Source organism: Bombyx mandarina, chromosome 15, assembly GCF_030267445.1.
Source record: "Bombyx mandarina strain Sakado chromosome 15, ASM3026744v2".
NCBI lineage: Eukaryota > Metazoa > Arthropoda > Insecta > Lepidoptera > Bombycidae > Bombyx > Bombyx mandarina.
In genome coordinates, this window is record NC_143221.1 from 10,048,091 (window position 1) to 10,061,634 (window position 13,544).

Consider the following 13,544-nt stretch of genomic DNA (forward strand, 5'->3'; position numbering starts at 1 on the left):
AAAAAAAAAATTTTTTGAGGGGCTAACTTCATTCACCTCTCCTTCAAAGAATACGGTTCAAAACCTGCATTAAATAAAGGTTAATAGTTAACCTGTTATTTATCTAAGATGTCGTTCCGAAGAGTTTTGTGACTGCCAATGGAATACAAAGTCAATAATTCGTTTTTCTGATTTACCAATAATTATCCAAAAGTCAGATTGCCGGCTTTGATAATAGTCGACTCATTTAGCCTCTCAGCAAAAATTAAGAGAGCTTGGCTGGGAGGTGTTAAATATTTCCACCTGTTTCGATCTCTTCAGAATGCTTTAGGCAGTGTCAGGTTAACATCACGAGAGGATTGCCAAAACCAATTGTCGCGGTATTTTGATCTTCAAGCCCCAAAATTTCTATAGCAATGGGATCATGTCCCTACCTACAAGATGGCATAAAGTTATCGAACAAAATGGTACCTTACATACTTTAGTTAAATGTAAATAAACTATAATTAGAAATCACGACTCAAAATATTAAAAATATATAGTTAGAACGATACAAAATACAATTTTCAACAATTATTGATTTTAAATACTAATTAATGACAAAATGTGGGTAACTAAGTTGACACGCGAATGTACAACGTGCGTCTATCCTTGGTGCCCAGATCAGAACGAGGCAATATGTTAGTGGTGCCCTCAACCCCCTCTTCAACTCCGACCAGTCTGAAGTCGCTGCTGTATTACCTCAGCAGGCCACGTTCACTTCCTAGGTCTTCTTTCCTTAGACTATATTAAAAAATACGAAGAAACTTTTTCCCCAATCTATTATGTTGTTTTGATAGGAAAAACTCGTCGAAATAAAAAACCTAGTTTGCCTGTTTCTTAATTTTTATTGGTAGATGCACATTCAAATTATGTTAGAACACGTTGACAACAGACTTTATTTTACAGGATTTCTCTACAGACAAATTTAGTTATCTCCTATGATACCATGTTGGCTTCAATTCGAATTTCTAAAACTACATGAATAGCTACATCGAATTAAGTGTGCATAAATGCTTCAAAGTTTCAGTTGATGACGTAGCGATGAAACCTCAGAAAATAGAAAATCGAAAATACACAATAACATTCAGGTTTTCACGATACAAATTGAACATCAAAAATATTGCTATATAAATTGATAACTCCATGAATATTGAAGAAAAAAAAACACTAATGCGGTCTTGTCGCGTGTTTCGAATGAAATATAATATGATAATTATTAGAGTTTATTGTTTTGTATTGCGGCGAAACTACAGATTGGTAACAACCGGGCGATTACGGTCGCAAATCGCACGTTTGAGATTCAACGATCGCGGACCGCCTTCATATAACGCAACTGATTCAATGATAAATTTCAATTAAATACCTCAGTTCCAAAAAATTAAATTTGTAATTTAGTACATGTTAGAAATTAATTTATATCTACAATCCTCAGAGAAAAAAATCGATGAAAATGCAAAAATTCCGTTTAGATCCGTTTCTAAGTTAAAGTAAAAACAATAATTACCGTTCCATACAATTAGAAAAATGTAGAAAATCTTTAAAGGAAAAATGAAGCAATGCCTTAAAAGAAAACCACTTCATTGTTTCTCTTTACAGCCTTCGTAATATAATTTAGCATATCAGATGAAACAAATATTTATTAAAAATAAAAATAAAAAGATGACTACAGGGTGTCGTGGCTTCCTGATTATCTTATAGGAACAATTTTCATTCGCTCTACTCTTTGGAACTGAGTCATTAAATTAGTCACATATTTATGTCATGTCAAAATTTCTTATGATAACAATCTAGACATCAACCTGTTCGTTTCCAAAATATTGATAAAAAAAAACAACGCGTCCTGTCTGGCTGAAATTTATGAGATTATATATTGGATATTTTTTAAGATTTTAAGTTTGTACAAATTAGTTCTGAATTAGTTTGCAGAACAATAAATAGATATCGCCTTCATATAAATACTACATTGTGATATTAGTCACATTTTCACGGGGTTTGGTCGCTAATGGGACGATAGGACGAAGGCGTCAAACGCACGAATTTAGGAATCCCACCAGTCGGGACCGCCGCTGTTACCGCCTCCGCCTCCTCCGCCGTACGACCCGCCATAGTTACCACCATATGAGCCCACGTCATAGCCAAAGCCTGCGGAACAAAATTACAATATTAGAGAAATCTTTTTTGTGTGAGAAATAAATAAAATAAACATTAAGTATTCATCAAAAACAATATGGATGAAATCTTACATGGGTTGTCATTTTAGAAAAATACTGCTTCGTTGGGCATACTTAACATTATTATTTATTATCATTATTATTAGGGAGTCCAACACTCATATAAATATTAGCCTATCCATTAAGTACATGTATTTTCTACATGGATACCAAGTTTCAAGTCAATCAGATGCATGGTTCAGTAGTTATAACGGAACATCCTTAAAAGCCACTGTAGATTTATATATTAGTATAGATTGCACACAACGAACGATATCAGTAGTAGGTCTAGTAGGGTGTAGTATTAGAGTTATAGAACTTTTCACACTCTGGTCTAGTTCTTTAAATTTTATGTGCTGCATGTAAGTAAGTTACCGGAACCGATACCGCCAGCTCCTGCAGAACGTGCCGCCTGACGAGGTTGTGTACGGAAGTCTCTTGAGCCGAAGCCGCTACCGCCGTAACGAGCATTCCCAGAACGAGAGCCAGTGCGTCGACCGCCGCCACCAAGCCGTCCGTCAGCTGCGGTGCTAGTAAGCCAACTGCGACAAAAACATATTGATTTACTATGCTTTCAATCAATGTTTGGATCTGGATTTTAAGACTATAAGTTTTGGTAAATTATTTGAATAATTCTTATCCTACAACATTACCAGTTAGTTAGTTACCTATGATAAACTTGAACCAATTACAATAAGGGGTTTACCTACCGCACTGCACTGTTTACCAAAATTTAAGCTCGGCTGCGTGTAATTTCATTATGATTGATGTCATTACTGGTGGTAGGACCTCTTGTGAGTCCGCACGTATAGGTACCAACCAACCTGCTATTTCTGCGGTACGGCGGTAATGCGTTTCGGTTTGAAGGGTGGGGCAGCCGTTGTAACTATACCTGAGACCTTAGAGCTTATATCTCAAGGTGAGTGACGGCATTTACGTTGTAGATGTATATGGGCTCCGGTAACCAATTAACACCAGGTGGGCTGTGAACTCGTTTATCCAACTATGTAATAAAAAAAATTAAGAGCAAAATAAACAATGTGTTAACTACGGATCAACTGTATAAAAACTAGCCAAAGGACACTATATATACATTATGATCAGTATCTGGCTTCGCATGAAGAACAGATAGTATAATATGTTCTTTGTTCATTGGCGTAAAGTAGCTTATTTGAAATGTTAGAAATCTGAAATCACACATATCAGATCTTATAATGTTATTTGTTTACTGTACTTACTTAGGTACGTCTTGTTTAGCCTCGACGAGCAGTTCGACGAGGTCTCGTGCCAAACCACGGTTTGTGTCATTAAAGAAGGAAGTAGCCACACCGAGGTTACCCATACGACCTGTACGACCGATACGGTGGACGTATTCTTCCACGTCAGATGGTAGATCAAAATTTATTACATGACGTACGTGTGGTATGTCTAGGCCTGTGAGTAAAAATTATGTTATTAACTCACTTTGATCAATGGCTGTTCAAATATAATTTTGCAATTTATTATATTATTATCTTAATCAACAAAAAATCACAATTCCGAACGTAACTTAGAATCGAATGGCTAAGCTTACTATGAACATTATGGAAATAGTAGAATGAAATTTAAAATTTGCACACCTTTTAGTTTTAAAGTATTATTGAGTATATTTAAATTTGAATCATAAGAAAAGTTTTATGTGATTATTAGAAATGTACATGGCATTCAAATTATATTAAAACATATAATAAATAGCACCTCTTGCAGCGACAGCTGTTGCCACAAGTATTGGTGTTTGTCCAGTTCGAAAACGTCGTAAAGCATCTTCACGTTCTCGTTGGTTACGGTCTCCATGGATGGATGTTACCGGGTAGCCTTGGGAATATAAATATTCTTCTAGTTGATCCGCACCTGTGTTCAGGATGTTTTGTTAAAACTACTTTTCTCTTGATTATTAATTAGTTTAATAACATAAAAAACGAAATTCTGAGGTAACTTGCCTTTCTTAGTTTCTACAAACACAAGTATAAGTTGATCCTCTTCGGGACGTGCACGTTGTAGCAAGTTTGATGCATTTAGTAAATCCAATAAAAAGGAACGCTTGTCCATTTCGTCTACCCAAACAACCTAAAAAGAAAACAATAAATTAAGAATATTTGTAACAGTTTATTTACTAATGAGACTGAGTCACACTTCACTGTGAAATCACATTATTAATTTTTTTTTCAGCTTTTGTGAGTCATTAAGACTTATGTAATTGTGACACTTTATCATTTGAAAAAAAACACCCGTTTCATGAAACTTGTATGTCATCTTGCAATTTGGCCCAGTTCTAAAAAGAACTGCAGTTTCAACTAAAGCAGATTAATGACGAATAAACAAATAATACATAACATTTTCTTTTATATTTCACAAATCAATTAATTCATCATTACCTTCTGTGTAATATTTTCTGACGTTGAGCCTACACGTCCAACAGCCAGGAACACATAATTGTATAAGAAATCCTGAGCCAAAAGTTGAATCTGTTTTGGGAAAGTGGCAGAAAACATAAGAGTTTGACGTTCGCCAGTCTTGGGCATTGTGTGGCACTCTACAATCTTACGGATCTGTGGCTCAAAACCCATGTCCAGCATGCGGTCGGCTTCGTCGAGTACAAGATGGCGACAGTGATCCAATGCAACTCGGCCACGAGCCAGCATGTCTACCAAACGCCCAGGAGTGGCTACTAACAGATGACATCCTGACTCTAATTCACGGAACTGATCATTAATTGGTGAACCTCCATACCTGCAAATGAAATGACATCTTATTAATTTACAATGATGTATTTGAACATTGTAGTAAAATCATTAGATTGACTTTATATTAATTTTCATATTTGAACTTGGGTATGAGAGCAGCTCGTTCATTGTACATATTAATTCAAAATCAATTTTTTTTCTGTTTCATTCATATTTATTGGAAAAAAGGGTATGATACCACAATAGATAAAAGGGGTTTTGAAAAAATAATACTCACACCACACAGGGTCGGACTCGTGATCGATAGGCAAATTTTCTAGCTTCATCAAAAATCTGGGTGGCGAGCTCTCGCGTTGGGGCTAACACCAAGCCCAAAGGATATTGTTTCCGTTTATTATAAGGTCTGGAAATCAAGATAATATTTTTTTAATCACTAATGGTGTTACAATAAAGCTTATACCAAAACAACACTCACCCCATGTGTTTCACAGGTCCTGCTTCATACATTTGGTTAAGTATGGGAACAAGAAAGGCTGCGGTTTTTCCAGATCCCGTCTGTGCACACGCCATCACGTCTCTACGTGACAAAATAATTGGAATCGCATACTTCTGTACCGGCGTCGGCTTGTCATAGCGAGCGAGAGATATATTTGTCCGCATTAGTTCTGTCAGGTTAACATCCTCAAACTGCAACATTTTGTTATTCCATGAATGGCTTAGTGTTTAATATATTTTATGTTTAAGTGTCTTTTATTTATTTTTAATACATACACTGGTGATGCAGTCTGGTACGCGGTCTCCGCTGGCCTCAACCGGTATATCCTCGTATTTGGAGAAATTGATCCCGGTGTTGCCAGTGCCGAACAGCAATAGTTCCTGTCGTTCATCGCGAGGTAACGGTACTGTCCAATCATTCTGCAACAAAAGGTATTTATGTTATATATTTTAGGCTTAAGATTACATATTCTTTTAAACATTTCGACATCGTGGATTGGAAGGTCTACCTCGTCTTTGCGAGATCTAGTTCGGCGCACATCGTCAGAAGGCCAGCGTGAATTGGAACGCTCTTCAGCTCTTGGCTCCGGCTCTTTCCAGCGATCATTCCGTGGTGCCGGTGGTTCATAATCCTCCTCACGTCGCACGTCGCGAGGCCCGCGTCGGTCCCGTTCGCGTTCACGATCATTCCATTTCTCGGATTCATTCCAACGCTCTGGTTCGCCATTCTGAGATCCACTGTCTCGACCTGTCATTGAAGTGCGCGAAAACCATGTTAATTGATAACTATGACAAAACAACAATCTTCAATGAAATACATACTCAAATATCATTATGAATTGAAATAAGAATTTCTATTTGTGGAATCTAATTGGATATCAATTCTTTTTTACACTCTTGGATCGTTGCCAAATTAAAGCACATCAGCAAGGAAACAAGACGTACCGCGGTCCCTGCGCTGGTGTCGCGCTTCGTATCCGCGATCGTAATCACGTTCGCGGTCACGATCACGATCGTCGCGCCGACCACCACGGTCGTAGCCTCTAGAGCTGCCTCCGAATGATGAACGGTTGTCCCGTGACTCACTAGGACGGGTGTCTAAGCTTGAGCGCTTAGACTCTTCCCCTTTAGATAAGTTGGTAAATTATTTTAAATATAATGATATCTTAATAAATTATTCTTTAAATTATTGATTACATATAATAGTTTTAACTAATCCTTGGTATACACTAAATAAAATATTGCATACAAGAATGAATGTTCATGCTCTCTTCAAGTATATAAATATTAAAATGTTCTACATATACATACTGTTGGTATATTGGTTATACTGGTACTTTTCTTTTAGTTAATCAAAATAAAATATTGATTTTATTAAACTGATAAGTTAGGAACATTTAAATGGTATTTTTGACATAAACTGCTACCAGTGAATGTGATATTGAATATTTTCAGAAACGATAACATTGTTTAAAGCAAATACCATTCAGTGTTAACAATTAGAATGTTCATTTTAATTTGAACAAACTGCTGTTCCTAAATTGTGTACATTTTAACAAATGGTTGACCAGAGCGACCTTTCATATGAGGCATTGATATCTGTATGACCGTTGTATACTTTTTGAAAATGTATATACCGAGGAAATGATAAGCACTTGATAAGTCTCGTGTTCTACATTTATGTCAGTCAAGTAACCTAGTTAATTCTATTAATAAAACTTTAGAAATTTTATGAAACTATGTGGTTGTACATGTGTTGAATTTATTTAATAATATTCAATTTATACAATCCAGATGGTTATTGTTCTACATCTACATTTTGGGGAAGTTGTATAGCCCAAAACTAGGTAAGACTAGCTTTCACCATGCACCTTCACATGCGTGGACCATACTTTATATTGCATGAGCAGAAACCCATATTGCGAAGTGGGATGAAAGGTAGGCTGTATTTTTTTCATGGACCCAAACTATTTCCATATTGACTTGTAGACTGTGTAGTTATCTTATTTTCATTTCTAATTATTAGTTTTCTTTCATGTATTGGATTCCACTATTATATTATGTACTGACTGTCTACTACTTTTATTATCTTACTAGCGACCCGCTCTTGCTTCGCTTCGGAAACATTACATTTTGTTATTAATAGGCGAAGCCCGCCGACAATAACTGCGGGTGATGCCGCGGGGTGAAGCTAGTCTAAAAAAGTAGCCTAAGGTACTCCTTATATCATCAGCTACCTATTAGTGAAAGTCTCATCAAAATCGGTCCAGCCGTTCCAGAGATTAGCCAGAACAAACAGAAAAAATTGTAAAGTGTTATTTTGGTGTATGTACTGTGTATATATTCATATGCATGTAGTAAAAAGCAGTTATTTCAATACTACAAACAGACACTCTAATTTTATTTATATGTATAGATAAAATGAAAATTAAATCTACATCTGTTTTGTACCATGTGGTTTATATTTTAGACAGGAATTTCTTCCTCTTCCTTCTGAAAGTAGGCTATGTTTTAGCAGAATTATTGCTAAATATACGAACAACATGCATCTGTTTCATAATTTTGCAGCTCTCTTCATTACACACACTATTATATTTTTTTACCAAAGTTTTCACTGGAGAGGCCAGTCTAGCAGTGTTATCAGAGTTTGCAAAACATTGGCAATACATTAAATGGGAAATCATATTAAGAATTCATTAAATAATGGTGTGCTTAACAGGCATTAGTCGAAATATTGCACAAGTTCTGATGTCCATGGCCTTTAATGAACACTTAACAGAAGTTGTGAGTTGGCCCATTTGTATAGTTGAATTAATAAAGGTACAAAGTTGTTGATTATTTCACCACAAATACTTTGTAAAAACTGACAAATCAGGGTTGTACTAGAGTTCTCTCATTAATCACATGTAGAAGCTCAATAGCAAATGAATGTTAAGAGATTCAGAAAATTTTATTAGATAAATTGCAGATAAGAGTTGCTTTACAGCTTTATGTCAGAATATATTCCACCTAGTATTAAGCTATTACTTATGCCCTTTGATAACACAATGTGAATGGTGCTAAGTCCAAACGATATATATTTTTAATGTATAACAGCTATCCAATTATAAGTACACATATTTCAATCCTGTTAACAATTCGGATGACAGAGCATAAATGCACTGCTTTGACAGTATTAAGAAATAAAAAGTATTCCTTGCTTTAGTCTTCTAGTATTGCCAAAAACAATAAAAGTACTATATCACCATCAATACACCAAATACTACTACAATCAGCAAAATCAACTTAGCTTAGCAAATATACACATATAAGCTTTATAAATGCCCTTGGTTATTGTTCTAAGGCCTTGTTTGTCGGGATTCATAGTAGTTTTCAGTATTTTTAAGAGTATGCATCATTAGCAAGAAGCTAAGCAAGTTAATAAACTGATTTACATGCATTTAATATTTTTTCAGGATAATTATTGTAAATATTACTAAATATCTCATGATAGATATATAGATTAATAAGAATAGATCTAATTAATTATAATTATAGTTAAAATTTCTACAGCTCATAATTTTGTTGCTTTCTACTTTTCCTAAAAAACAACTAGGTGACAGGTCAATTATAGTGTAAGATAGCTTCTGATGTCAGAAAATGTTTCATTTTCTACAATTTTAGGATAACAATTTCGTTTTATATTAGTAATCTAGTATAAATAGATATCTAGTAGTAATAAAATAATTAGCGAATTGGTACTCTATGTAGATAAAATATGATTTTGGGATTTTTGCTGATTCGTGCTTTAGATTCACTAAGCTTTGTGATCTAATTGGGAGACATGATTCAATTTAGATTTGATATTTTTGTAAATGTAAATTCCTAATAAATTAGGTTTTAGAAGTCTATTCTAGAAATTCTTAATACTGCATAATTTTGTGAGTTTTTTTTCTTTTAAGTTAGCTATACAAAATTAAAGCGATAGGTTATAATTAGGTCATGTTACAAAAACTTACCTTGATCAGAGGTTGCCTGCAACTGCCTACGCAGATGCGGGGGTATGTAGCGACCAGTACTCTTAGGAGCCTGGGGCTGCAAGTCCAGACCAGCAAGCTGAAAATTTCTGTTTGTTAGCCACCATTTACGATTTTGATTTGAAAGTTATTAATACATTATTAGTTGATGTATTTGTTTTATGAGTATAACATAGAATACTGTTTATATTTAAAGCAAACACATTCACGACAGGTTCTTAGAATGGCTAAATCTGTAAAATATTCATTTCCTCCCGCCATGACACGCAAATGTAACGTGACAATGACCTCACTCGTAGGTTTTTGGAAAACTACTGGACAGCCCAACCAAGGTAAAGTATCGGTGGGAAATTAAGTGATGTTGTAATTAAAGAGAAAGATACCAAAAAGGCTGAATCTGCAAGTCGCCATGTTGATTATTCAGAGACACGTTAGTTATATTTTATGTTTTTTTTTAGCGCTCAATCCCCAAGACGTGTCCGGATTTTGTTTGCTTTAGAGATCATAGAAAATCTAAACTTAGAGTTAGAGTAAAAATATAATTTTCTATGACTTTCATTTAAGATGACCAAAAATCAATAAAAGTGCATGAAGAGGTACATGAGGTAGTTACAAACCTGCTGCTCTAGACCTGTTCCATTTTGGTTGGTAACATTACTCATATTACTACCAAGCGGTACGTTTTTTTGGGAACTTTGCTCCAAAAATATTTAAAACACAGTCTACAATGAATTTTGCACAAACACAAATTCACAAAACCACAAGAAAGACTCAATTTCTCACTCTGAAATTATTTCATTCAAGTTCGGCTCAATCGTAGTTTTGTTCATTCATCACTCGCCCAATGTCATTCGTTCACTGCATCTCACAGATTAAACAGAAAACACAGTACATACACAAAAGTATGAGATTCCAAACATGGACTCCTTAGTTCCAAATTACAGACGCTACGCATAACTTTTTAATGGTCCGGATACTACCCTTTTTAGTCAAAATTAGAATTCGGGTTAAAGATATTCTATAATCTCAAAAGAATTACATAAATTCACATGCGGTGCTATGACAATTATTTAACAAAAACTATAAAGATTATTTTCTTAAAATGTATAAACAGGGTAGATTACCACAGAAGCGAAGTACAACGATCGCCTCAACCAGCCGCCAGCTAGGAGTGGGTAATATCGGTTTTGCCGCGTATCGAATCGTATCTATATATCGAGGATCAATATCGGATATTGAGTCTATATATTTTCTGAATCTATATATTGATGGATGCTAGTAGATTTTCTCGATTCATGATATTTGAGATTTGAAACGATACGCTGATATAATATCATAGTAGATATAGATTTAAGTCAACGTTATACGGTTGGTTTTCTGATATCAATTTATAATATGATCTTAAAGTAATAAAAAGAAAATGAAAATAAAAATATCAAAAAAACTTTCCTTCATGCTTTTACCAGGCTTAGGACTGGCTACATTATTTTCAGTTTTTAGTATTTTGTATCTTAATTTAAAATTACAAAATATACCAAAAGAGTGTAGATTTCAAAAGTTTAATACAAACACAAGAAATAAACTCAATTATTTGGATTCAACTAAAAATAGAAAAATGTGTACTTTAAAAATCAAACACAAAAAACTTTTAAGTATTTATAAACACTTGTCCAAAAATTCTAGTTCAAGGTCAAAGCGCGTGAAATTAAATTCAACGATGCAAATAGGCTATACTGCATTCAAGTTAGGGTCGAAAGTTGAAACTTCTTTTTTTGATTGTATCCTGCTGATACGCTAAGAATAATCTACAGACATATGGACTTAAATATAAGGTTTACAATTGAATCTATATACGATTTATATCACCCACTCCTACCGCCAGCTGCTCAGTGGCGGGTAGATATTGGCGCCACAAGGAGCTAGTTCGCATGGATGCGGTATTGATAAAATGTTTGCAGGTTGTTAGTTTCATTTTATTTCATTTCAGTGTTTAATTATGTATTAATAAATAATTAGTTTGATACATTGTATGATTTATGTGTATTGTAGGAGTGGGTGATATAAATCGTATATAGATTCAATATCTATATATCGCAGCAATATCGTTGAATCCGATATCGCCCCGCACGAAATCTATATATCGATATCAGCCGATACACGATATTGCTCGATGTGATGCGCATCGCCATATCGTACCGATTCGTGAATCGAAATCTATATTTCGATATCAGCCGATACACGATATTGCTCGATGTGATGCGCATCGGCATATCGTACCGATTCGTTAATATCAGCGATATTCGTTTGGTTCGTATCGAATCGGCCAGAGTGAGTGAGCGCACGATAGGGATATCATGTGATGAATGAAACAGAAACAGGCATTATCCACACAATTGTAAACATTATATTTAAGTCCATATGTCTGTAGATTATTCTTAGCGTATCAGCAGGATACAATCAAAAAAAGAAGTTTCAACTTTCGACCCTAACTTGAATGCAGTATAGCCTATTTGCATCGTTGAATTTAATTTCACGCGCTTTGACCTTGAACTAGAATTTTTGGACAAGTGTTTATAAATACTTAAAAGTTTTTTGTGTTTGATTTTTAAAGTACACATTTTTCTATTTTTAGTTGAATCCAAATAATTGAGTTTATTTCTTGTGTTTGTATTAAACTTTTGAAATCTACACTCTTTTGGTATATTTTGTAATTTTAAATTAAGATACAAAATACTAAAAACTGAAAATAATGTAGCCAGTCCTAAGCCTGGTAAAAGCATGAAGGAAAGTTTTTTTGATATTTTTATTTTCATGTTCTTTTTATTACTTTAAGATCATATTATAAATTGATATCAGAAAACCAACCGTATAACGTTGACTTAAATCTATATCTACTATGATATTATATCAGCGTATCGTTTCAAATCTCAAATATCATGAATCGAGAAAATCTACTAGCATCCATCAATATATAGATTCAGAAAATATATAGATTCAATATCCGATATTGATCCTCGATATATAGATACGATTCGATACGCGGCAAAACCGATATTACCCACTCCTAGTGTATTGCATGATTGAGTTTTGTGTAAGTATGTAGAATTAAGATTAACAAATAATTTATGATGTAGTATGTTTACAATTAGTTTTCATAATATATTTTTTTTTAACTACATTTATATGAAATAAAAATAAATCAATTTTTTTTCTTAGGTTTATTGTAAGGTATTTTTTAACTTGTGATATATTTCTTTCCTATATTTATATTTAGGTATAACTATGAAATTATTGCTAAATAAATTCAATTAGATTAAATTAATGGAGTTGGATAATTACTTTATATTGAACTAGCGACCCGCCCTCGCTTCGCTTCGGAAACATTAAAACACACATGAAACCAAAAAAATAAAATATTTTTTTTTTTTTAAAAAGTAGCCTATGTTCATCAGGGACAATGTCGGCTTCTAATGGAAAAAGAATTTTTCAAATCGGTCCAGTAGTTTCGGAGCCTATTCGAAACAAACAAACAAACAAATCTTTCCTCTTTATAATATTAAGTATAGATTTAGTATTTTTAGTTACTAACGTTTAACTAGAATTACTATTAAATGCCTTATGAACCGAAAGCTATGTCGTCTGTTACCGATTCGAAAAGTAGAACGAAATAGAATATCGTTATATCTATTTATAATATTATATTATAATATTGATATCCATCAAGATATATTTCATTGGAGCTATACCGACTTTTCGAAAAACTTCGTGGTTGCCCGGCGACGTCTCTGCCGCTCCGCCCGCATGCATGCCCCTCCAAGACCCACTAGTAGAACAAATAGGGATGTGCGCATTAGAGTTCAAAAGCTCGAGAAGCAATCTAGTGCTTTTATCTTATTTTTCTACACTGAGTACTTTTACAAATGCTGAGCGACTGCTCATGGATCAGTATTTTATTTTTAAGTCGAAAGAAACACTAAATTCTACTTAAAAATAAAACAATGTATTTACCTTTACTCCTCACATTTCCGCCAAAATGTTCTACGTTAGATCAGACATTACCACTAAACCAGACTGTCCAC

The 13,544-nt window shown here is 34.2% G+C and overlaps 1 protein-coding gene across 2 annotated transcripts; it reads right to left on the reverse strand.

The window, feature by feature from the left end:
- Positions 1-846: 846 nt before the first annotated feature.
- On the reverse strand, positions 847-10,386 carry bel (ATP-dependent RNA helicase bel). Of its 2 annotated transcripts, XM_028181045.2 has the most exons (13): positions 10,083-10,386; positions 9,448-9,544; positions 6,395-6,574; positions 5,959-6,197; positions 5,726-5,869; positions 5,430-5,641; positions 5,232-5,357; positions 4,646-5,000; positions 4,211-4,337; positions 3,969-4,121; positions 3,470-3,665; positions 2,607-2,773; positions 847-2,163 (listed from the first exon to the last, which is right to left on the reverse strand). In XM_028181045.2, the coding sequence occupies exons 1-13, from the start codon at positions 10,125-10,127 to the stop codon at positions 2,060-2,062; spliced, it is 2,145 nt and encodes a 714-aa protein (XP_028036846.2). In that variant the 5' UTR covers positions 10,128-10,386; the 3' UTR covers positions 847-2,059. The 2 variants fall into 2 exon arrangements, with proteins under 2 accessions (XP_028036846.2, XP_028036847.2); XM_028181046.2 differs by lacking the exon at positions 6,395-6,574 and having other exon boundaries at positions 10,083-10,335.
- Positions 10,387-13,544: the final 3,158 nt, after the last annotated feature.